Source organism: Aspergillus clavatus, genomic scaffold (genome assembly GCF_000002715.2).
Source record: "Aspergillus clavatus NRRL 1 1099423829802 genomic scaffold, whole genome shotgun sequence".
NCBI classification, from domain to species: Eukaryota; Fungi; Ascomycota; class Eurotiomycetes; order Eurotiales; family Aspergillaceae; genus Aspergillus; species Aspergillus clavatus.
In genome coordinates this window covers 1,929,543-1,953,235 of record NW_001517097.1, presented here as the reverse complement: position 1 = coordinate 1,953,235, position 23,693 = coordinate 1,929,543, and the positions used below count along the sequence as shown (strand labels likewise).

Genomic DNA, 23,693 nt, shown 5'->3' with positions numbered 1-23,693 from the left:
CGTCAACAACAACAAACACAAAAATGCCCGAGTTCAGAAAAGGAGATAGCGTCCGCTACAAGCCTGTGGGAGGTATGGGGAATCCTCACCATCCCCCGTTTTGTTCAACCGAACACATACACACATACACATACACACACACAGACAGAAAGAGAGAGAGAGAGAAAAGACCAAGACTAACTTGGAAACTCATCTCAGGCCCTGAATCCCATACCTCCGAGACAGTGGGCGTCATCCGCGAAGTCAGCACCAAGCCAACCCAGTTGACGGGTCGGAACGTGGCGGCTTCGGAGGAGGAGCCGCGGTATGAGGTGAGTTTTTTTTTTTTTTTTTTTTTTTTTTTTTTTTTTTTTTTTCCTGTTTGCTTTGCTTTGCTGTGTCTGGTGAATGGGGTTGAAGAGTGTCTGACTGGGGGAATTGTTAGATCGAGAACTCCCATACACATCGGAGATCGGCCATCAAGGAGTCCAATATCCTTGGGCCTGCTGAGTAGACGGGTCATGGGGGGGTGAGGTAGTAGAAGATGGTCCGTTACATTTCGCCTGGCCGATGGTTGCTCGGTTGGCTTGGGCAGATAGAGAGAAATGGATGATTGTCTTCAGGGCCTGCTCTCTGTTCGTAAATGTAGATGGAAGAGCGTCATAGATGACTCAGGAGCTTTTATCGTAGGGGATAATCTCATTTGGAATTGTATATACAAGAATCGGACGTTAAGTGGTATTCCCGCTAATCATTACATCGTTCGTCTGCATCCTCAACCATGCCCCCATACCCGTCGTATTGTTGAAAATAACCGATACCTGGAAAGCATACTCGAAGAGCATCGCCCATTTATTATCTTTTTCCTTTTTTTTTTTTTTTTTTTTGGTCAAAGCCATTTACAGCTCGCCGGGCCAGACGTCGTTGGCAATCTCGCGAACGAGCTTCAGCTTGTTGATCATTCCATCGTAATCAATGGCGTTGCCCTCCCGATGGCTGGCAAAGCCACACTGGGGGCTGACACCAACTTGCTTCAGGGCCTCCTCGACGCTGATGTTGTTGCCCTCGGCAATGAACTTGGCAGCGTCATAGACACGCTTCTTCATCTCTTCCTTGTCCTCAAGCTCGGGGAACTTGCTGGTCACAACACCTAAGATGACATTCTTGTGGCGGGGCAGCTCCTTCAGAGGCTCGAAGCCACCAGCACGAGGAGTGTCATACTCAAGATAGTAGGTGTCAACGTCGAGCTCCTTGAAAAGCTGGGTAGCGATGCGGTCATAGCCACCTTCGGAGAAGTGACGGCTACCGACGAAGTTGCCACGGCAGATGTGCACGCCGACGTGGAAATCGGCAGGACGCTTGGACAGTAACTCGTTGTACTGCTTGATGTATTTCTCGAAAGTCTCGTCGGCAGTGGCCGTGTTCAGGGAATCGGCCTTCCAGCCATCCAACATCTTATCGGAACAGAAATCTAGTATCTAATCAGCATGCTTCATCAGATCATGGACGGACGGTAGTCCTACAAGCAAGGTTGGGATCGTCGAACTGAACGTTCCTGCAGCCAGCGTCATACAGGATCTGGAGTTCCTCCTGATACGCCTTGGCGATGTCACTCAAGTACTCATCCTCCGAGCGGTACACATCCTTGGGGAAGGCCTTGCCCGACTTGTATCGGAGGTGATACCAGTTGGGGGCAGCCAGAGTGAGCTTGACGTTCTTGACCTCCTCAGGGGCAACCAAGCTGGCCAGATACTTGAACTGATCGACATATGTGCTGCCGACGTGCTTAATCTTGCCGGTGCAGAGGACAGTCTCACCAGGCTTGTGGCCCTCCGCTAAGAAGGCAGCAACATCGGGGGCATAGGGACGGAAGATATCGACATCAACGTCAGTCACCTCTTCGAAGCCCTCAAGGCCAGGGAAGAAGGAACCCCAGAACACTAGAGACGGGGAGTATGGGGGTCAGCTTGAGGATTTTCAGCCCTACTATCAACCATCAGGGGCCTTTACTATGTCTGCAGTATTCTCCGTCAGAAAGAGCGGGGTAGCCCAGCTTCTTCTGGGTCTCAACGACGTCCTTGATATCCTTATCCTCCACAGCCTTGAGCTCCGCGGCAGAAGCTTGTCCGTTCTCGAACGCTGTCTTGACCTTCAGGAGCTCGTCTGTCCGGAGGAGCGAACCCAGGTGCTCGGCACGGAAGGGAGGGTTCCGGTGAAGTTGAGGAGCCATGGCGAAATATGTCAGTCTAGACAATTTGCTACTGATCTTAGAACTTTCTGGCAAACACAGCTTCGTCGCGAGTCTTCGTGAACACACCAGAGACAACCGAGACAAGAAGAGAGTTGAAGAAGAGAGAATGTCTCCCAGAGGATTGAGCCTGAACTCTGGAGCAAGGAGATGGGGGAGGGGGGCACAGTGCCCACCCCCTCAGCAAGCGAGTTGCAAGACTTGAATAGTCGATGGCCAATGTTTTTCACGGTTCTTGTACCACGCTCAGGTCTGCCGACTTGAATCCGCCTCCAATTGACAGCCCCACATATCGCGAGGCTCTCCACAGTCTGGACTATCGATGGTCGCAGGAGACAGTGCTGGATCAAACGATGGATGCAGTATCACAACTTGTGGTTGGGCTGGGGGGTTGTTGCACTCATGTTGTATGTAGTGGAATTGAGCAGGCCTGAATCCGCCGGGTGGTTGTGATTGGAGAAGTGGCAGCGCAAGCAGTCAGTAGTTAATATTTGAAGCAACGAAGAGCAGGGATGGCAGTTGGTGTTTCTGTGGGGCTCAAGCTCAAGAGCTCAAGAGCTGGTGATGCTGTGCCTGACTCCAAGACAAGACAAGACAAGACTGATCTCTGAGACTCTAAAAATATCAACTCCACTCTTGAAGGGGTTTTGCCGATGGCCATTCATGCTAAAGGACTAAGTCAGAGACTCTAAGGAAGAAAGAGAGATACATCCCTGGAAGTGGAGAGCGCTCGGCACTTGGATCTCTTCTCCTCTCCCGAAGTCTCAAGTCAGCGTCAGCGTCAGCGTCAGCACTCCAGCAATCCAAACAATCCCAACATCGACTTTTAATTATTCCAACAAAACAATCATATAAAGCTACTCCGTACAGAGTACTATCTCTACCATCTGATAATGACTGTGCGGAGTTGTGTCAATTGAACTATTTGGCTTGGTGCATTTAGATTCCACTTTCTCTTGCCACCTGATGAATATCTTTGCCTTATGCAGGTTCATCAAGATGTCTTTGTCGTCATGTGAACCTCACTTACCACTAACTCTGCAGTTTCCCAGCAGCACAACCTATTTGCTATACTATATCAACCATGTCTTCGCAGGCGTCGTTATTCGAGTTGCTACCGAATGAGCTGATCGATCAGATCGTCCGCAACCTCTCTTCTGATCCTCCTTCGCCCATCCGATTCGACCACCCCCCGAACTCTTGTATCGTCAGGAGTGCCAGACGCGACCTGAAGAACTTATCGCGGACATCATCGCGTTTCCTCGATGTGATACGACCGCGGCTTTTCGCTCATTCCTGTTTTGATCTCAATGATGCAGAGGGGTTCCTCAAGTTCATCAAAGACTGGGATTTGGGTCGATGTGTGACATCGATCGTGGTGAGGGGTCATGTCTCTCCAGACAGCGAAGATGACCCCTTCTGGTGGCGCAGGGTTCTCCACGAACTCAATCCTCGGCGCATCACTCTCCTGGCACCCCCATCTTTTATTGGAGCAACCCTTGGTACCAGCATCATGGATGGGCATAACTGGGCTTTCCAAATACCCCTTCAAGCTCTGCAGCTAGAGCAGGAAGAACCGCAGGAGACGCCTTCATCTTCCCAAGTTGAAGCTTGTTCCAGTCTCTTGTCAGCTCGGACATGGTCATCATTGCTCTTCAACGAGGCATCATCGTTGAAGGCTTATAATCATTACGAGTATTTTCTTTTCCAGGTACCCTCGGTATTCAATCGCTGGGGCTCGCTGGCGCCTGTACGGAACCACCCGGAGGGTGTTCCCTTGTCCCTTTCGCTCAACAAGTTGACATCATTCCGATATACCGCAGTGTTTCCATTCTATAATCACGTCAAGCTAGTGCTGGACGCTGTAACGTTGATGACAAATCTACGATCACTAAGTGTTCAGCTGGCGCCTTGTTCGGATGACAAGGTCATCGAGTTGGAGCAGAGGGGCTCGATGGATCCAAGCGATCCCTGGATGGAACTTGCGACGGGTTATACCCTGATTGCGCACGCTGTCCGGGATATGGGAAGCAGAGCCAAACTCCTCTGTTTCTGTGCCTCCGACTATACATGTGACGCCCTTCGGCCCGAATTGTCTACCATCTTAGGGGATGTGCTTGACCATAGCGAATGGGTTCATGATGGATATGGAACGTGGACCAAGGGGACCAAGGGGACAAAACTGAAATTAGGGGGTCTTTAATTTTGCGAATGGTTGTGATAAACCAACATTTCGTGCTTGATGCATAGTATATAATCATTATTAATCCTTAATCCAACGGACAGTAGACGAACCGTTCTAATAATCGAGAGCCTAAGGCAGCAACAAATCCCATCTTCCAGACTTCCCCATTTCTATCATCATCTAAAGCATGCATCCATCAAATATACTCACCACAGAGCCGCAAGGGATGCCAATCATCAAGCCAATTCTTTCTATAAATCAACACTGAATATTGTCATTTGTGCAAGCAAATACCTTTCATGAGCTATCACCTTGACAACCATCTCTCGAGCTCTTGCATTGATTGATTGACGTGAAATACATATTCCGTCCATGATGTCCTCCTCTAATTTCTATGCAGCTGAGCCTGCTCCGCCTGTCCTCGCCCACACGCTTCTTCCGGAGCCTATACCTCCATGTCGGAGGTCAGAAGCGCAAGATACTGGTGACTGGAACCTCCGAAAGGACATCGAAAGCGCATTCGATGACTCGAGCATCTTTCGGTACGGCACTGTAATCGGTTTCTCCAGACTGAACAACAAGATCCACGACGACGGAAATGAACTTATAGCTCAGGTATATATCTTCTACAACCTCCATGCCCCCTCAATCACCACCACCCTGATGCTCCAGAGACATCAGACCCCAAGTCAATACCAGACCCATCATATCAGATCCTAAGCTCTAGCTAACAGCCCCAAAGCTCCCCCGATACCTCCTCACCCACCATCTCCTCAAACCCCCCTCTCCCTCCCTTTCAACCCCAAGGGCCTTCATCATCCACCCCGCAACTTTCTCCCCCTTCTCCCCCCAGGCCCTCCTCGCCTCTCTCCTCCCCTCCCTCCCGCGCAACAAAGCAATCGCCCTGCTAGACCACGTCCAGCTCCTCCCCGTCTTCGACTTCGCCGCCGCCCTGCAAGCCATCAGCAGCGTCGCAGCGGCCCTCCACGTCTCCCGCCCGAAGGAGCACGAGCAGCAGGATCAGGAGGGGGAGGCCAACGCAACCCTCAACCCCCAACGCACCCTGCTTCTCGTCGCGGGGCTCGACACCCTCACCGAGGGCGTCATCCGCGCCTCGAACCCGGTCCGCGGCGCCGCGGCGTTGACTGCCGCGCTGCGCACGCTGACACACTTGGCTAGGGCGCATGCCGGGTGGGTGTCTGTCATGCTTGTGAATACGAGCGGGCTTGGATCAGGGTCAGGGCCGGGATTATCGGGTGGGCTTGGGGGTGCTGTGCCGGTGCAAGGTGTGGGTGTGGGTGGGGGTGTGTATTCTGCCTTCCATGCGGAGACGGCGTTGCTTTCTACGCTTTTGATGAGGACGTTGGATCAGGGGGTTGATACGCATCTTTTGCTTTCGACGGTGAGGATGGAGTATGTTGTTGAGGTGGTGAAGGATCGGGCTGGGGACGGGGTTGGGAGGTGGTGTGTTTGGGAGAAGATGTAGTCACGATTGTAGTTGGATATCACTACGTCTTTCTGAGGGTGGATGGTTGTGTCGTCGAGATTATGGTATATTGTTCTTCTATCGTACATATCTATCAGAGCGAATCGGACACTTTTTTTCCTCCCTTATCCATGAACGTTCCCTGACGCCATCCCATGCAGCCATATCATTTGGTCCCAGCAAAACGGACCAAGTTACAAAAATCAAGAATGCAGCCTCCGAAGTCACTCGTGGTAGAATTGCGCAAAGTCGTACGAAGTATTGCCCCCCCCCTCCCAATCCTCGATCAAGCCCCAGCACAAGCGGCCAGTCACTTACGCAGCCTCGCTACTAATCTGCGCATTGTCCTTCTCAGCCCACATCCGCAGCACAGCTCTTTCCACCACATTCTGGGCTTCTTTCTCGCATGTGGCGAGGTCATGGTTCAGCGTGTTCTCCTCGAAGAGGAGCTCGGACTGCTGAATCTTGACCCATTGCTTGTGTCGCTCGCATCGTTTCTTGGTACAGACGCCCCGGGACAGCTTCGCCAGCTCATCTTCTTCCCCTTGGGTATCATCATCCATGGCCGTGTCGCCATCCCCGTCCAAAGCATCCGAGTAGCTGGATGCAAGCGCCTCTGGAGTGCCTTCTTCGAGGGCTTTTTTCCCAAGATCCGACAGCCTCCATTCATCGAATTCCTCGTCTGACCACGCGAGACGGGAATCGAACCCACAGATATCCTTCCATCCCCCCTTGGGGTCTGTCTGTTTCAGCTTATCCAAAATGGCCTTGGATCGCTGGCGCACGAAGGCCAGGAACGTGGTACGAGCGTTGAGCATCTCGCGACGATGGAGAAGATCGTCGCGGTGTTTGCGTACTTGTTCGAGTTTCGACGTCTCATCATGAGAATAAGTCAGACCCTCGGGGTCCACGTCCAGTCCAAGCTTCTTAGTGCTTGAGATTTTAGCTCCCGTTTCAGGATCAACCTCGCCCGGTGGCGGGGCTATGATATGCTCGCCGAGTTTGCGGAATTCCGCGGCGGAGGGAACGGCCATCACCACTGCGTTGAGATCCCCAACGGTGAGGACGCCGCCTCTGCTGCCAAGCTCCTCCCATGCTCTCTTTGCAGGGTCGTCGGTGTTTTTGTTAAGAAGCTGGACCCGTTGGCGCATGAATTCTCGACCATGCTCATCGGAGCAATACTTGCTCGGATTCTTTCTCGTCACGCGGGCAGGTTTGCGGCATTCTTTCAGGCGACACATGGGCTTCCATGTTGTCCATCCCTTGCCATTAGCTTTGCAATTTGGGCCTGATGAAAATTAGTCTCTTTGCTTCCCGCTCTAAAAATTCGCTGATGAAAGCTTAGACTTACAGATATACTTATCAATCAAATCTGCATCCTTGGGATCGATGTTGATACACTTTCCATGAAACCAATCATCACATCCCCCATCACAAGCAATCATCCAGGTATGATTATCGCCTCTGCGGCAAATGCAAAAGACCTCATCCCCATCCGATGAATCGTCATCGTCTTCCTCTCCGGCCCGTTCTTCTATAACATCCTTGGCATTCTTCTTCCTTTTCTTAGCCTCGGGAGCCGGGGAACCAGCAATAGATACGGAACCCTGCTTTTTCTGTCCAGGCGGTTTGCCGGCGCGCACCGAAGCAGGGGTATTGGAGCGACGACCATTCACACTCTCGCTGTCTTGATCGTTGAGTTTGCGTTTCTTAGTCGCTTGTTTCTTGGCGGTTCCCTTTTTCGAAGCGCCGGGGGCGGATTTTCTTCGCGATGGTGCGCCTTTAACGGAACCGGATGGTGATGAACGATCTGTGGATGAAGCTCTTGACGCCCATTCATTCTTGAGGTTTGCGACTTTCCTTGGAGTTGGATGCTCTTCTGGCAAATGTGTACCATCAAATTGTGCCAGACCAAACCTGTTTTCGACTTCGTTGCCGCCAGAGTACTTGTCCAAAGATATGTTTGAGGACTCAACCTTGACTTCAGAACCAGGTCGGTCAAAGACCTCTGCAGGCACAGTGACCCCATTGACATCCGGTATATCATCATAGAGGTCGGCCCAGACCTGGGCCACATTGACCCCAGAAGTATCGACAAGGAAGGGCTCCGGAATCCGAAACTGACGATGTATATCGTTTGCTCTCTCAAAACCGAAGAATCCACTGCGTCGCCAGCCGAGAAGCCCAACCACCCGACCATCATTGACAATTATATTGGACCGGATCATGTCGTTGTGAACAAAATAAAGTTTCTCATTTCCCTTGCTGTCTGGAAATAGGATGTCTCGTTCGGAATCCTGGACGCCCGGGGGTGTTTGCGAGTTGAGTTCGCTGCAGACATATGATCCAGACAGTGGAGCAGGTTCAATGATTGCTAACCGCTGAACGATACGGCGACATTGCTGTTTGAAAGCACCGATTTTTTCGATGGTGAGATATTTCCATGCGACCTCTAAAGAAACACCAGGAATTCTAGACTCCGCGGTGACATTCTTTCCATCCACTATCCCACAGAAGTATATGACCGGCACAGCTACACCGAGCTCTCGAAGCGCATCCTCTGCTTTCTTCTCCGCGCTCAATTCATTCTCGTTGGCATGAGAGTATCGCTCTGCTGCTGCATCCACTGCCGGTTCCTGGTCAACTCTGATAAGTATGCTGCCAGCAGCGTAGACTTCTCTTGTTCCAGGCACGTTTAGGGAATTTTCTGGAATGCACGATTTCCGTACGACCTCTTCCCAGTAAGACATGCGTTCTGGTTCGGATTGGTGCCAATCATCGTAGCGGGGTTTGAAGTCTTCAGGGCGCGGGGCATAGCGGCCATAGTGCGGGCTCCGAGAGATAAAAGGATCCGCCGGGGGTATCAGATCTGGATTTGTCTCGTAGGGGTTGGTAGCCGTCCCGTTGACATGGATCGTGCCTTTCCAGTCGCTGGAATTGGCGTGCGCGACCGCGTCTTGGGCCATCGCAGTGTGAATGTAGCCTAGAGGCCTCGGAGGATAAAAGAGCTAATTCTCCTAGATCACAATAGACAACCTCATAAAAGCCAGATCGACATGTATTCCACGCTCTGTCTGAGTATATATCGAGGAACAAAGATTTGTGGACGAAGGCTAGGTGGTACAGATAGGTCTCAACACAGGCCGCGACAGCATCCTGGTCGATCACTGAAGTCGGAAGGCCGAAAAAAAAGCAGGTAACAGGATGTTTGCAGCGAGCAGCGCAAGAGCAAGCGTATGCGACAGAGCAAAGAACAGCTGTGGCTCTGGCAATCTCACCTGGGAGCACGGTGGTCAGCCTCAGGATGGATGCGAAGCCGGAGAACCGTACACGTTGCGTTGCGAGTGATGCGTTGCGAGTGATGCCCAAAGTCGTATCAACGCAGCAGCAAATCGAAATCCCAAATTTCTGATCACCGCAAACCTCTTTCCAAACCTCGCACGTAGTGTGACTATTGATTTCTCGTCAACCATGAAGCGCGACCGGCGTCGCGGAGAGCAGAAGGAATTCAAGGATTTGCCAGGCTTGGCGGCGGACTTTACTGAAGGCGGTGAGTGTTAAGTCCGGGCTGCGTCTGGGTGTCATGTGATGAGGCTGTTCAGTAAGCATTCAAAGATTGATAAGAAAGACACTCTGGGTCGAATTGATGGGCTACTAGCCTACTACTATCTACAGTAGTATCTACCGGCTAAACAGCTTTGAAGCAATGACAGAGTCATGAATCATATCAGACTCCTCACCTCGTATGTGAAATCCTTTCAGCGAGCCGCCTGAGTTGCGACCTCGCATAGTCTGGTGATTTGAGAGCCTCACGGATATGGAGTTATGGCGCGTCGTCTGCAACAATAATATTCTCACTTAATTATGATGATGGTGGGTGATTGCAATATTAATGAGTATATTTAATTTTAGCCAAGCATTCGAAAGCGCTATACTCCGTAATTGCCCAAACTTCCCTCATTACGGTGATTTCTCGTCTTGATAGTTGATACGGACCACTAAAGATAGAAACTCTGTGGCATGCAAAGAGCCTCTTAACGAGGTTTACTGAAATGGAAATTTCAACGACTGGATTTTATCATAAGCGCAAACGACCCCGAAAGGGCCTTGGAAAGGTAAACTAATTGAATTGTACATGATAAGTAGTCAGTCCAAACAATGGGAACCAACTGGACATTGCCTGAATTTGCAGGCAGGCAGGCAGGCAGGTATATGTAGGATATTATGATATTATTATCGTGTCAATACTCAATCCTCCACAGGTCAAGTAATTTGTTGACTCGCAGGGATCTTGGTCAAGTTGACTATTATTACTAACTCACCACTCCGTACTCTATCTATCTATTCATCATTATCTACAGAGTAAACTATCATGGTGTCGCCGAGTCGATGTCAAGTTTCGGGCACCAGCACCTCCAAAGTCCAAACATCCAGTGGAAATTGATAAGTGAAACAGCTATAATAATAGCATTAGCAGCAGCATAGCATCGAACTAGTTCATCCATCGCAACTGACTTCCCTCTAGTGAGTCTAGTCCTTTCACTAGTCAGACCCGACGGCTGAGATGGACAACGCTAAAAACGCTATCAACGATCCATCCATCCATCTAGCGTCGACTGACTCAACTCTAGTGATCTAGTCGACTGTTTAGACACCCGAGCCGTCCCCCCTTTCCTTTCCTTGCTGGCCCCTGCAGCCCGGTTCAGTCATCTGAGCAAATCAAATCTTCAGAATCTCGCGTTCTGTTGGTTTATCATCACTCTATCTGTCCCGTGCAGAACACCGGGCTGATGGAAATTGGAAACGTGCCATCCTCTGAGACAAAAACGACCTTCTGGATATCGAGGTCTCCCGACTGAGCATGCTTACTGCTCCCTCAAGTCTCTTGTCACTTGTGTCATGTCTCTACGGAGGATAAGACTTGCCACATGTTTCGACTTTCGAGAAATGCCACAAGGACAAGGCAAGGCTGATTGATGATGATGAAGATCAAGATTAAAAAAAAAAAAAAAAAAAAAAAAAACAAGATGACAGTCAGCTCATCCACTTCCAACGTGTTTTCTTACAAGGTTTGATTGACCCTTGGGTTTTCGATCATCTGAGCCGATGAGACGAGGGGAATGCTAAGCCACCGATTATGGAGGAGGCTAGGAGCAACCATCTGCATTCTGCACGATGTTTGAAAACACTAATTTAGCCTCGTCCTGCTAGCCGAACCGCTGAAGAGCGAAGACCGGAAAGGCAGAGACAGACGAGAGCGATCCTGGCATCCTGCGCACCCTGTGGAGATCGTCAGAACCAAATGGACGGTCCGTTGGGCGACAGCCGACAGATAGGCTAATGAGACTGGGTCAGCCAGTCTCACGCTAATCTTCCTTGAGGCTGCGATTTATCCACCGAACCGTCCCATTGTCCCATATCTAATTATCTATCGTACCGTCGTACGGAACACTAATTAACGATTTGACCGAGCGTCCAGTGGGGGATCACACGGTTCCAAGGGTGATTGAACTCCAGACCAAAAAGAGACCCCAACGCCGAACTCCCTTGCCTCGTCTTGCTCCTGCGAGCTTGTTTTCAGGCTCATTCACTATTATCTAACAGCTCCAAATGGTCAATTTGGAAGTTCACAACCTCAAAGTCAAGGTGTGGTAGGAACTATGACTCTATGAGTGTGGACTATGGAGAGTTGGGTCAGCGGCCATCCTCCGGGGAAGAACGCAGATCTCAAACATCTCTAATTCCCATAGTCTTCCAGTCTTCCAGATTCCGGTTCCTAGTCTTTCAAGCGACCGAGACCAAACTCAAAGGTTGCTTCGCTTCGCCTACCGACTACGGGCTACGGATACAGGCCCATCCATCTCCCTCGCTCCCCTCCACCCCTCCCCGCCTTTATATATGGAAGCCAGCTATTGATTGTCGCATTTTTCCATCCGTGACAACTCTCTTCTACCGAAATCCCTCCCCCTTCTGTACTGTCCGTATGCCTATACAAATACAGCATCCAGGATTAACGGTTCTAGAACTCGATTAAACGGTTTAAATCTGTTGTCTCACCCTGCAGGAACCTTGCTAGGTTGTGCAACAGATTTGTCTCACATCACTAATAACATTCGGTCTGTCTTCGGGCAGCCTGCGCTCAACCATCTTATTGGCGACTCAGCATTGAGGGAATCCCGCGGGGTCTGCTCGATAATGTGCCACCGGCATTTACTTTAATCTGAAAATAATATTGTGCTGGTTTTAATTCCTGACCTCTCGCTTCACATTTCCGGTCATCAAGCAGAGATCACCAGAGTCAGCATAGGACCATGTCGGATGCGCCAGAGGAGACTAGTACTGGCCTATCGGAGCCGTCATCGCAGACAGCGCAAACCCGTTGGCAATTCATTGATGCTTCGAGCAACAGCCGGAGCAACCTGACCAGAGTGAAGCGCCATGTCATGCAAGAGTATATGCGGCAGAAACGCCACGGTACATCGCAGTCCGGCAACGAGAATGATGAGCCTGCAAAGGAAAGCGAGGAGCTACCGTCACCCGCTCGTAGGCAGCCCAGAAACCAGAGCCAGAGTGCCAAGAATACCACAGGGAAAACAAAAAAGGAGCGCAGCACGTATCGAAGGAAGAAGGGCTCGGACGCGTCGTCCGCCCGTGATGAGTTACCGTCGGCAGACATACTGGCAAGGAATGATGAAAGCCCAGGCCAGAGCGAGGTGAACACCGTATCCTCATTGTTGCCCGAGGACATTACCCTTCAGCTTCAAACATTTCCGTCATCCTCCCCCTTACGCGATTTCTATGCATCAGGGGAGCAGAGTAGCACCTCCGAGTCTGACGCTCTAACGTCATGGTCCTCTGCACCCACAACACCATACGAACTAGCCCTGTCTCCCCGGTCAGTTCTTAGTGCCGCCCGAACAGATCCATTCAATACCCTGCCCATGGATATGGATACAGAGGGCCACAAACTATTCGATTTTTACGTGAACGAAATGCCGGCGTGCTCCTACGGCGCGCATTTCCGGTCGCGCAAGGCGCACAACTGGTACACGGCAGTGTTCGTCCCCGAAGGTATGAAAGGCGCTGTCGCATTCCAGAACACCATCCTTGTGCACGCGGCCAACACATGGGCCTGGGTCCGGAACGAGAGAGAAAGCAAGATGGGCCTCGTTCACCGGAATCGGGCCATCTCCATGCTTCGGGAGCATTTGGCCGAAAACCCAGGGGACATCAGTGATGTCGCGATCATCGCATGTCTTAGTGCTGCCGGTTTGGAGGATTTCGATCCACGGCCTGGGCGCAAGCAGATCAGCTGGATCCATATGCGAGCTGCGCGGGAGATGATCCGCGCGCGCGGGGGTCCTGCAGCGTTCGAGAATACCCGGCTGGGGATGTTGATCAACTGGCAGGATTATATCCTATCGGGGTATGAGACGCACGGACCGAGCTTCTTCTACGAACCCACCCCGCCAATACGACCGTCACAACCTCCGAGTATGTCAATAAGTCCAACGACCGGATCTCGGCCATCAGGCCAACACCTGTGCACCGACTTCGAAGGCATCTTTGCAACGGCCCCTACCCTCTCACCCCAAGATGAACTCCAACACCAGTGTGAGGAATTCATCGACTTCCTCCGACGCTGCGAGCAACTGTCCTACCACCAACACGCCCACTTCAACACCGCCATCGCCCCCATGCGCTGCACAGCCTTCCAACCCGACTCCCTTCTCTACCAGATCCTCTCCGCACCGCCCGGCGCCCGATTCACCGCCTCGGGGAACCGCAAGCAATTCGTCGCGCGGCTCGTCGCCCTGATCATGCTCAACGCCGGCTTGTGGGATTACCGCCTCTCCGTCGCACACAGCGAGGTCTTCCTGCAGACGCTCGAGCGCGCCGTGCTCGAGAGCGAGGTCAACCTGAGCGGATCCGTCGAGGCGCTACTGCAGATCATGCTGGAGTGCAACGACGGGTATGTCGAGCCGGCGTCGGCATCGGCATCGGCATCGGCATCGGCGTCCACCGCAGCGCTCGATTTCACGCAGTATTCTGCGGGGGGCCGCACGCCGGCCGGCCGGCCGTGGTTCGCGGGGCGGATGCTCAAGGTCGCGAAGCGCGTCGGGTACACCTCGTGGATGCGGGTGGTGGAGTTCCTGCTCGGGTGTCTGACGCTGCGGGCGGTGAAGGGGTCGGTTGCGGCGTGGGAGGGGGAGTTGCGGCGGGAGATCCTGAGCGCGCCGCTGACGAGCTATGTGATGCCTGCGTTGCGGGGGTGAGTCATCATCATTCATCATCCCTTGGGATGTGGAGTGTGGAGTGTGGAGTGTGGAGTGGACGTTGGACATGAGGTGGATGGTTCTCGATTCTTTACATACATATATACACCGATCTAAGTCTGGCGTTGGGTACTGTTCCTTGTTTCACGATGATATTGTATATTAGATGGGATCTTTTTTTTTATATGAGTGTGGTAGGGGGGGAACCGGCGTCTCGCTTGCAGGTGGCATGGGGCTGGAAAAGCACTTTCACTACTGAACCTGGGTGTTTTTTCCACCCAGCAGCGAGAACGAGAACGAGAACGAGAACGAGAACAATGAACAAGAACGACGAACTATGAACTTGTGGATTTATTTATACCAGCTATACAAGTGTCCCAGCATCACTTTGGCCGCGCTACATGCCACGTAACACCAGTCTTCAGCTCCGCACTCTCTGCAACCGAGTATCCCCGCAGCGTCTGCATTTGCGTCTGCGTCTCCATCTGCGCGGCGCCATCCGGCGCAAACGCCTCGCCGACCTCCTCGAGCGACCGGCCCTTCGTCTCCGGGTAAAACGCCCACACAATCCCCGCCGCGGTCCAGTTGAACCCGACGAAGCAGTAGAAGTACTTGTACTGGAGGGTCGACAGGGCGAGCGGCGAGCACTGCGCGAAGACGAGGTTGAGGCTCCAGTTTGTGGCGGTGGCGAGGGCGGAGCCGCGGGCGCGGATGGCGGTAGGGAAGATCTCGGTCGGGTAGACCCAGGAGATGAGGCCGAGGCTGGTATAGAAGATGGAGAAGACGAAGAACATGGCGATGGCGGCGCGGAGGGCGTGCGGGGAGGGGGGTGAGGGTGGGAAGGAAGAGGAAGAGGAGGAGGAGGAGGAGGAGGAGGAGGAGGAGGAAGGAGGGGTGAAGTTGTTGTAGTAGCGCGCGAGGGTGGCCTGGACGCAGAGGACGGCGCCCATGCCGAGCAGAGAGGGGATGAGCAGCTTGCGGCGACCGACGCGGTCGATGAAGAGCATGAAGACGGTGTTCCACAGGAGGGCGAGGGCGCCCCAGATGGCGGTGATCATGAGGGTGGTGGAGGTGGCCAGGCCGAGGGAGCGGTAGATACGCGGGCTGTAGACCTGGATGACGTTGGTGCCGGAACACTGCGTGAAGGCCTGCATGCCGCAGGCGAGGAACACGCGGCGGCGCCAGGTGGGCGCGGAGAAAAGTAGGTGGCGCACGAGCTGCGACGAGTGTGACTCGCAGCGACGTGTCGCAGATCTGGTGAATTCGGCGTCGACGAGGTCGGCATTGAGCGGGCACGTCCAGATGCAGGCGGTCGAGCACGGCGCGGCCAGCGTCCTTGTGCCCTTTTCGATCAGCCAGCGCGGCGATTCGGGAAGGAACCAGACGCCCGCACCGAGGACGACGGCTGGGACGGCCTGGAAGGCGAGCGGGAATCGCCAGGTGAAGGGGCCGGTGTGCAGGGAGCAGCCATATCCGACCCATTGCTGTTTTGGTGAGGAGTGAGTCCTTGAGCAAAAGTGTCTCGGGGGAGAAACACATACGGCTACTACAACGCCGAGTCCCAGCATCCATTGCTGCATGGCGCCGAGAAAGCCACGGATGCGTGCAGGAGATACCTCGCTCTATGCAGTTTCGTGAGCAAGTTGGAGTCCAGTTTCCAGTTCACGAGAGCCCTCAAGGAGGCTTACACAGTAGATCGGAATTGTCGCAGACATCAAACCGATAGAAAATCCGGCAACCAAGCGTCCGATAATGAGCATGGTAACATTCACAGCTCCGGCTTGCAAAGCTCCTCCTACGGCGGCCAACAGCGCCCCGATGAACATGACCGGGCGACGGCCGCAGGGATCGCCGATGTAGGGGACGACGAGGGAACCGAGAATGGCTCCTCCTATGAGGGTATCGTATTAGTTGACATACGGGAGGTTTTAATTTTCCTGCGTTCAAAGCTCGAGAGAAGAAGTACCATTGTAGGAAGAGACAATGCCCCCCGTGGCTGCATCCGAAGGGTGGCGAAAATATTGCCGAAAAGCGTCCTGTTCCAGAGTCGATCCAATCACACCTGAATCATAACCGAATAGAAAGGACCCCAGGGTTGCGAGAAGACAGCAGAGAGTGACCAGAAGGAATGTCATGATGGAAGAACCCTCTAGCAGGCAACGATTGCAGGGATCATGATGTGAGTTAGACTGCAGACCAACCTCCGTGCGCTGTGCTCAGTGCTGTCGATATGCAGGCCGGGGTCAGGATTGTTGGAATTTTTGAGTTGTTGCTGCAGAATCGAAAAAAAAAAAAAAATTAATAATAATAAGATGGAAGACGAGGATGGATGGAAGGGACAGATAAAAAGAGAGAAAGAGAGAGAGAGAGAGAGAGAAAGCTATTTACCTCTCTCTGAAGAAGGCTGTGATGGTCCAATCCATTCTTCAATTCCTCTGTCCACTTTGGACAAAGTTTTCCTGGGCACGATGCCAGGAAGATGTGCAAAACTGCCAATTCCGTCTGGATTCTGTTTAATCTAATAAGCTCACGACTAATTTGACAGCAGGGGGATGCGGATTCTAGCTGAATAAAGATCGAGTGACAGTCTGACAGAGTGATAATAATACTGTGATATTATTAGCCACACACGGCATCACTACTGTAGTAACTATCTTAATAATTCTTGACTCTAGACTGCAAATCCCCTCCTCCCCCGTACTTTTGGGTTCTACTACACAGTACTACTAACTAGTAACTACTAACTACGATTAATGCCAAGATCATTTTGACGGGGTTCACTGGTGACGGGATCATTTATATGATTCGGTTTCAGGTATCTATCTACTCCTGAATAATAATGGGTTTCTCTGAATATACGAAGATGGGGAAGGTTTGGAAATGAAGTACAAAGCTTCTGGGACGCCTGATCAGGAAATCATGGGCAGGGATGGCTGGACTTCACACGAGACATATGATCAAGCCATGGCCATATATCCCGCAATCCAGGCCAAAGCAGCTTCATCTAGGCGGACTTGGTGTGGCACGCAACTGCCACGGTGCATGTCCAATTCTGAGAGCAGTGCTAGTATTCCGCGACCTCTGATGGAATAAGGAAGCGGCATGCCATCCATCGTCACCCGACGAGGAGAGTCTTTTGATGAGACTGTTCAGAATCCTATCTTTTAAAGGGTCGCCAGCAAACTAATGTGCAGGAAAGCATTACCCTAGAAAAGTCATCCATCTTCACCGGAAGGGAACAGGATTCAAGCTTGCAACACAGAAACTAGGCTCATATTATTAGGGGAGAGGATCCAGGGGTGTGTAGGTGAATATATAAAATCCGGTTGAATGGATGAACAAAAGTCAGTCTCCCCTTCAATTGACCCTCGTAAGGTCCTCGACGGTATCAATATTGTAACCTATTATGATTAATGAATCAATATCTATATCTATATCTCTATAACCACTAATCGCAGCCAAGCCTTTGGTGTCTCCTCTGAATCAAATCTTTTTTGCCTGTCATCCTCTGTCATCCTCGGCCATCCTCGTCATCGAATCCCACTTAGTCGATCCAGCATCTCTCCGTCTGCCAATTCCGCTCGTCTTCTTCTCCTTTTCTAGACTCGTTCTCGGCCCCATCGTCCAGTCTAGTGACCATCGTCGATCCTGTTTCTTTTTCTCTTTGTGTGTCTCAATCTTTTTCCGAGCTGCTTTCTCTCCCTCTCTCCAACCAAACCAGAGGAAAAAGCCACACACGGTGGGACGTCGACTGACTTGGAGATCGCCCGCTTACCATTGATTGATTATCGTTCATTAGTATTTGTCTCTCTTGAATCATCATTCATATCCCGCGTTTTTCATCCTGCGCCTTTTCCCTCTGGTTGAGTAAGCTTTCTTCTTCTTCTTCTTCTTTTTCTTTTTTTGACTCATCCTGCTCATCCTGCTCATCCTGCTCACCTATTTCAGTATAGATCCTGACGTTGCTTGTCGGGAGAATCCGATCTTATCAAAGCCGAACTAACAGAGACTGAACTTGACTGACACGAAGAACCAAATAATAAACGTGGAATTTATCCGCGGAGATTAATTACTTCGTCTATTTTTCTCTCTCTCTCCCTTCTTCCTTTCTTCTTCTTCTCTCTCTCTCTCTCTCCTCCCATTCTGTCTGACACAACTCTTTGGTTTTGTGTGTCTGTGTGTGCCTTCCATGACCTTTGGATAATTCTCCCGATCTGCCCCTCGTGTGCGATAGATCCTGCATCGCCACGCGGGTCCCTTCATCTATCAATTCATTCTTCCCGTTCTTTTTTCTTCTTTCCCCCCCCCCCCCCTTACATGAATACTTCCGCCAACGTCATCGTTCCAAATGACCGCCAATACCAGCCCGTGTCACGGCGCTCCCGCCGAGCCCTCCAACGAGGACGATCCTGCACCGGATACTCAGTACTACAACCATGAGGTAGCAGATTCGTCGGCGACATCGGTGCATTCGCATGATATCCCTTCGAGTTATGGCTCGCTGTCGGAGGTGAAGCCCAAGGAGCCGCTTCCCATGCAGAAGCGGCGCCGGGTAACCCGCGCCTGTGACGAATGTCGCCGCAAGAAAATCAAATGCGATGGGAAACAGCCGTGTACTCATTGCACGGTCTATAGCTATGGTATGTCTTTCTAAGCCGTTTTTTCAATCGATTAAATTCCCGGCCTTCCCCTCCTGATTCAGGCGTCGTGCGTGATAGAGTGTACCTACGATCAGCCTTCGAACCGGCGCAGAAACCCCGCCCCTCAGTATGTCGAGGCTCTCGAGAATCGTCTGCACAAGGCCGAGGCTCTCCTCCGCGTCGTCCTCCCCGATCTGAACTTGGACGACCCCCAATTCGATGTGCATGCGACAGAACAGATGCTCACCACGATCAAGAAGGAGAAACAGTCGCTGCCAGCCCCGCCGCCGCCCATCCCAAGTGCGCCCAAACCGTCAACGGCTCCGGAACCCGCGTCGGATGCTTTGGACGCGGGTGCGGGCGATGAGTCGCTGCTGGAGTCTATGGTCGAGAACTCCGGCTGTCTAGATCTGGATGACCAAGGTCACTGGGATTACCACGGTCATACCTCGGGTATCATATTCCTGCGGCGGTTGCGCAAGCAGCTTGGAGACACAGAGATGCAGCCACCCACCTTCCGCACGCCCCCGCTGCCCCAGATCCTGGAGAGCCCCAAATCAGTGTCTGAGTCGCCGTCCGATTCTTCGTTACCCCCGACTCACGATCTCCCCTCGCGAGAGGTTGCACGACATCTGTGCCACCACGCCTTGTACGAGGGCTGCTCCATGATGCGTTTCGTGCACGAGCCCTCCTTCTTTACCATGCTGGAGCGAATCTACGATACTCCACCGGAACAGTTCGGTAACGAGGAAAATTGCTTTCTGCCACTTCTGTACATCGTCATGTCGGTGGGATGTCTGTTCGCAGATGACGGGGCTGGTACCCTGGATCTTTCCGGCTATGAAGGCGCCATTGGACATGGGTAGGTCGCATCTCCATTCCAGCACCACAGTCAACAAACTGACCCCGCGCAGATTCCAATACTTCAAAGCCGGCCGGCAGCTCTTGGATATCACCGATTGCCGTGACCTGACGTCGTTACAAGCCATCTGTTTCATGGTCCTCTTCCTACAATCTTCTGCCAAATTGAGCACTTGCTATTCATATGTGGGAATTGCGCTCCGTTCGGCGCTCCGGTTGGGTTTGCATCGGTCGGTCACGGCTAATTTCAATCCGATCGAGCGAGAGCTGCGGAAGCGTATCTTCTGGGTCGTCCGCAAAATGGATGTTTACGTGAGCACGCTTTTGGGGCTCCCCCAGATGCTGAGCGATGACGATATCGACCAAGAGTACCCGATCGATGTCGATGGACAATTCATCACAAAGGACGGGATCTTGCCGATGCCGTCCGATTATACCCCCTTGATGGCGGGCTGCAATGCCCATACCCGCCTGTCGAACATCATCCTCAAAGTGGTGAAATACATCTATCCGGTGAAGAATGCTATGCACCGCTCCAAGTCCGACCTGCGCTACATGGTCAGCCACTCGAAGATCCGTGAGATTGAACGTGATCTGCAGACCTGGATGGAAGAATTGCCGGCGGCTCTTCGCCCCGGGACCGAGGTGTCTCCCCAACTTGAACGGTACGCACGTTGCCCTCAATTCTATTGCTCCAAAGAAAACTAATTTCAACTACAGGGTCCGCCAGCTACTGCGCATCAGTTATGCGCATGTGCAGGTCGTCATGTACCGTCCCTTCCTGCACTACGTCTCCAGCGGCTCGCAAGCCCGCGGCGTGGATCGACGGTCCTACGCCTGCGCCGCCGCATGCGTGAGTGTGTCGCGGAACATCGTCCACATCACGACTGGCATGCAGAAGCGGGGGTTGCTGAAAGGTTCCTTCTGGTTCACCATGTACACCACTTACTTCGCTATCCTCTCCTTGATCTTCTTTGTGCTTGAGAATCCTGACTCACCGACGGCCAAGGATGGCGTCTTGAAAGATGCCATGGAGGGCAAGAACACGTTGGCCGGGTTGGCAAAGAAAAGTCTGGCGGCCGATCGCTGCTCCCAGAGTCTCAACTGCCTATTCAAAAACCTTCCGGAACTCCTCAAGAACCGCCAGAGTTCCGTCAAGCCGGTGAACCTCAAGCGACCTGCCCCCACGCCGGTCACGCGGCCTGCTGCTGCCAACATAAAGAACCCTTTGACACCCGAGATGGGCCCCCCGCAGCGAGCTAGCACTTTCCCTCTTCAGCTTCTGACGCGCCCAAGCAAGGCTGAGGCGACTAACACGCCGAAGAGCCAGGACGACAGCGCGAGCTTTGGCAACAAAGGCAGGAAACCCCCAGTCCATACCCCGACGTGGGTTCCATCTCCGTCAGAGGCTGCAGCCGAGACGCCTGCAACTTCGGCCGAGCCTTTCATCACCGACCAAGCCCGGGCGGCGACGACGACAACAACAGCAACAGCATCTTCAATGCCTATGATGCAGTCGTCGTCGTCGTCGTCGTCGTCGTCGACGAGACCATTCTCTCCACAGCAGTTCAATAACACCGGAAATCTACTACCTGACCTCATGCCTATCATGTTCCCGTCCGATGACCCGTTCGCATACCCCACGCAGCCGATGTCTACCCTTGAAGATGACCATTCTCGGGCTGACGGGATGGGACTTCAGCCAGGCAATCATGTGGGCTTTGACCAAACCCCGCACGGGCTGCCGGCGACCACGACGACTGACTTGTCGATGGGCGCGGTGTCCACCCCGACGTTTGATAACTTTGGCCACTTCCCCATCTTCACGAACGGGAACTCAGCCGGGATCAACGGCTCTCTGCCGCATCGGGTTGCGCCACAGAAACAGCAGACTATGAACCAGTCGCGACTGCAGTCCCCGGTCTCGCACGGCTCGACGCCCGGCAGCGGCGCCGAGGCGGTCAACAGCCCAGACCTGGTATCCATCCCCAACCAGAACTTCATGTGGCAGGGATACAACTTCCAGCCGCAGGGATTCGAGGCAGACGGATCTGCACAGCCGCCGATGCCGACGACGAACGAGTCGCATCACTTCGGCATGGGGTTGGAGGATAGCAATGCCATGGCCGGCGGGCTGGACCTGGGGCTTCTTCCGCTGGACGATATCTTCGGGAACGGCGACGTCCATCGGGCGAATGGGGGACTGGCCAATGATGACTGGATCCAGTGGATGAATGTGGGAAGTTGATCTGTCTTGTCTCGCTTGACCTTTACAAAAGCAAAGGAACTTTGCGATTTCGATTTTGTGTTTCTATGATAATGAGGAATGGTGTATGGTCATGTCATCTGCTTGGCGTTTTGGAATGGTATATATGTGGGGGGCGGGGGCTGCGAATAATTTGTGCTAGGTTGATATACTTACTCCTTGGTAGTCTAATATCAATCATGATCTGATTCTATTCTATACTTTACTTCTACAAGGCCTTCTATGTCTGGGTCTCTCTCTCTATAATGTACACTGTGTTACAGAACTCTCTCTACTCACTCCTTCCTACCTCCTCCGAGGCGGCTGATACCAACTCCAGATATTCAAGCCCACCTTGGTCCCCGCCGTCACCGGCAACGCCGCATGCCACGTCTCCGGGTACCCCGAGCCATCGGGCCTCAGATTCTCCCAGAAGATAGCATTCCCCTGGATCGGCTTGAAGGTAACACCCTCCCTCCCCTTCCTCTTCCCCTTCCCACCATCACCCTCATTCCCATCTTCACCTTCATCTTCATTTTCACACTCCAGAAACCGGCACCACTCCCGCGCGCGCGGCATGCGCAGCCGCGGGAAATTCGTGCCCCCGCCCTCACACTCCGCTGCCAGGTAGACCATGAAGGTGCTGGCGCGGTCGCCGCCATGCTGCATGGAGCCGGCCCAGTCGTAGTGGTGGCGGTAGTGGCCGGAGGCGTTGTAGCGCTGGGCCCACATGCGCTCGATGTAGAGGTGGGGGCGCCAGCCCTGGAAGGCGCGGGCGCGCGCCTCGAGGCAGCGGACGGGAGTGTCGCGGGGGAGAAGGGCGCGGTCGGAGAGGCGGGTGGAGGGGTCGATGCGTGGGGTGGAGCCGGTGTAGATGATGCTAGGGGTGTAGTTTGGGAGGCTTTTGGAGATTGGGAGGGGTTGTTAGTTGGGAGGAATTGTTGGTGAAGGAAGGGGGGGGGGAAGTGGAACGGGAGGAGGTACCTGGTGTTGACGAGGTGGGTTGCTTCGTCTGCGGTGAGGAAGTTCTCGATGTAGATTACTAGCGGGGAGTGGGAGAGGACGTGGGTGCGGTATGATGGGGCCGGGCAGGTTGGGGTGATGCCATCGTCGATGCTGATGAAGGTGTCGTCGAGGAGGTTGAGAGCGGGATCTTGGGTGGTGTCTTGGTCGAGGTCTTGGTCTGCGTCATGGGGGGAGGAGGATGGGTCGGTAGGAGGGAAGACTTGGCGGAGGAATGGGGCGAGGACAAAGAGGTAGAGCGGGAGAAGGTAGAAGAGAGAGGTGAGAAGCGTGGAGAGCTTGAGTGGCATGGTTTGAAGGCTCGTCGTATTGTATACTCCGTATCTACAGTTGTGGATATGGAGGAATAATGGTCTATATAATGCAAAGACTGAAGGAAACGAGGGATGAGGAGGGAATGATGGACTGTGCCATTGAACGATAGAATGAATAACTCATGCAATCACAGACAAAAAGAAAGAAAGGTTGATGGGAGCTCTATCCTGCCATTGCAACGCGTTGTGCCTGGATGTTGTTTGTTTGAATTTTTGTTGGAGTTGAGGTTGGAGATCCAGAGTGGAGTTGGTGGCCTGATTGCCTGATTTTGGACACCATACTTTTGAATCCTTTGCACAGCACAAGTCTAGACTCTCAACCTAGACTGTGCAAGTTGATCAAGTCCAACGACTTTACTACTAACTGCAACGAGCTCAGGAGTAATGCTTTGCTGTTATGCGATTTCTCGGGTCTAGCCCATGATGAAATTCTTGG

General features: G+C 52.8%; 9 protein-coding genes across 9 annotated transcripts, besides 19 other annotated features; 5 read left to right on the top strand and 4 right to left on the bottom strand.

The window, feature by feature from the left end:
- Positions 1–23: 23 nt before the first annotated feature.
- Positions 24–493, top strand: ACLA_039940 (DUF2945 domain-containing protein; the record flags this gene model as incomplete). Its single annotated transcript, XM_001271203.1, has 3 exons — positions 24–72; positions 199–311; positions 425–493. The coding sequence occupies 3 exons, from the start codon at positions 24–26 to the stop codon at positions 491–493; spliced, it is 231 nt and encodes a 76-aa protein (XP_001271204.1).
- Positions 113–147: a microsatellite.
- Positions 317–356: a microsatellite.
- Positions 318–356: a microsatellite.
- Positions 494–839: 346 nt separating the features above from the next.
- Positions 840–866: a microsatellite.
- A 12-nt stretch (positions 867–878) lies between these two features.
- ACLA_039930 (cobalamin-independent methionine synthase II family protein) lies at positions 879–2,209 on the bottom strand (the record flags this gene model as incomplete). The annotated part of the gene is made up of 3 exons (XM_001271202.1): positions 879–1,450; positions 1,503–1,919; positions 1,990–2,209. The coding sequence occupies 3 exons, from the start codon at positions 2,207–2,209 to the stop codon at positions 879–881; spliced, it is 1,209 nt and encodes a 402-aa protein (XP_001271203.1).
- A 598-nt stretch (positions 2,210–2,807) lies between these two features.
- Positions 2,808–2,828: a microsatellite.
- A 483-nt stretch (positions 2,829–3,311) lies between these two features.
- Positions 3,312–4,430, top strand: ACLA_039920 (F-box domain protein; the record flags this gene model as incomplete). Its single annotated transcript, XM_001271201.1, has 1 exon — positions 3,312–4,430. One exon carries the CDS (start codon positions 3,312–3,314, stop codon positions 4,428–4,430), a length of 1,119 nt encoding a protein of 372 aa, XP_001271202.1.
- A 357-nt stretch (positions 4,431–4,787) lies between these two features.
- On the top strand, positions 4,788–5,898 carry ACLA_039910 (uncharacterized protein; the record flags this gene model as incomplete). Its single annotated transcript, XM_001271200.1, has 2 exons — positions 4,788–5,027; positions 5,140–5,898. The coding sequence occupies 2 exons, from the start codon at positions 4,788–4,790 to the stop codon at positions 5,896–5,898; spliced, it is 999 nt and encodes a 332-aa protein (XP_001271201.1).
- Positions 5,899–6,212: 314 nt separating this feature from the next.
- ACLA_039900 (putative PHD transcription factor) lies at positions 6,213–8,864 on the bottom strand (the record flags this gene model as incomplete). The annotated part of the gene is made up of 2 exons (XM_001271199.1): positions 6,213–7,186; positions 7,250–8,864. 2 exons carry the CDS (start codon positions 8,862–8,864, stop codon positions 6,213–6,215), a joined length of 2,589 nt encoding a protein of 862 aa, XP_001271200.1.
- Positions 8,865–9,233: 369 nt separating this feature from the next.
- Positions 9,234–9,263: a microsatellite.
- An 823-nt stretch (positions 9,264–10,086) lies between these two features.
- Positions 10,087–10,107: a microsatellite.
- Positions 10,108–10,895: 788 nt separating this feature from the next.
- Positions 10,896–10,921: a microsatellite.
- Positions 10,897–10,921: a microsatellite.
- A 1,288-nt stretch (positions 10,922–12,209) lies between these two features.
- Positions 12,210–14,174, top strand: ACLA_039890 (sigma-70 region 2 family protein; the record flags this gene model as incomplete). Its single annotated transcript, XM_001271198.1, has 1 exon — positions 12,210–14,174. The coding sequence occupies one exon, from the start codon at positions 12,210–12,212 to the stop codon at positions 14,172–14,174; it is 1,965 nt and encodes a 654-aa protein (XP_001271199.1).
- Positions 13,883–13,915: a microsatellite.
- A 28-nt stretch (positions 14,175–14,202) lies between the features above and the next one.
- Positions 14,203–14,231: a microsatellite.
- A 229-nt stretch (positions 14,232–14,460) lies between these two features.
- Positions 14,461–14,510: a microsatellite.
- Positions 14,511–14,557: 47 nt separating this feature from the next.
- Positions 14,558–16,309, bottom strand: ACLA_039880 (sugar porter family MFS transporter; the record flags this gene model as incomplete). Its single annotated transcript, XM_001271197.1, has 4 exons — positions 14,558–15,658; positions 15,716–15,796; positions 15,863–16,065; positions 16,141–16,309. 4 exons carry the CDS (start codon positions 16,307–16,309, stop codon positions 14,558–14,560), a joined length of 1,554 nt encoding a protein of 517 aa, XP_001271198.1.
- Positions 14,996–15,067: a microsatellite.
- Positions 15,017–15,067: a microsatellite.
- Positions 16,310–16,522: 213 nt separating the features above from the next.
- Positions 16,523–16,554: a microsatellite.
- A 1,494-nt stretch (positions 16,555–18,048) lies between these two features.
- Positions 18,049–18,077: a microsatellite.
- Positions 18,078–18,082: 5 nt separating this feature from the next.
- Positions 18,083–18,112: a microsatellite.
- A 410-nt stretch (positions 18,113–18,522) lies between these two features.
- ACLA_039870 (putative C6 transcription factor (Mut3)) lies at positions 18,523–21,923 on the top strand (the record flags this gene model as incomplete). The annotated part of the gene is made up of 4 exons (XM_001271196.1): positions 18,523–18,814; positions 18,893–19,676; positions 19,729–20,340; positions 20,396–21,923. The coding sequence occupies 4 exons, from the start codon at positions 18,523–18,525 to the stop codon at positions 21,921–21,923; spliced, it is 3,216 nt and encodes a 1,071-aa protein (XP_001271197.1).
- Positions 21,191–21,218: a microsatellite.
- Positions 21,192–21,218: a microsatellite.
- A 303-nt stretch (positions 21,924–22,226) lies between the features above and the next one.
- Positions 22,227–23,233, bottom strand: ACLA_039860 (oxidoreductase, 2OG-Fe(II) oxygenase family; the record flags this gene model as incomplete). The annotated part of the gene is made up of 2 exons (XM_001271195.1): positions 22,227–22,821; positions 22,905–23,233. The coding sequence occupies 2 exons, from the start codon at positions 23,231–23,233 to the stop codon at positions 22,227–22,229; spliced, it is 924 nt and encodes a 307-aa protein (XP_001271196.1).
- Between the last annotated feature and the right edge of the window lie 460 nt (positions 23,234–23,693).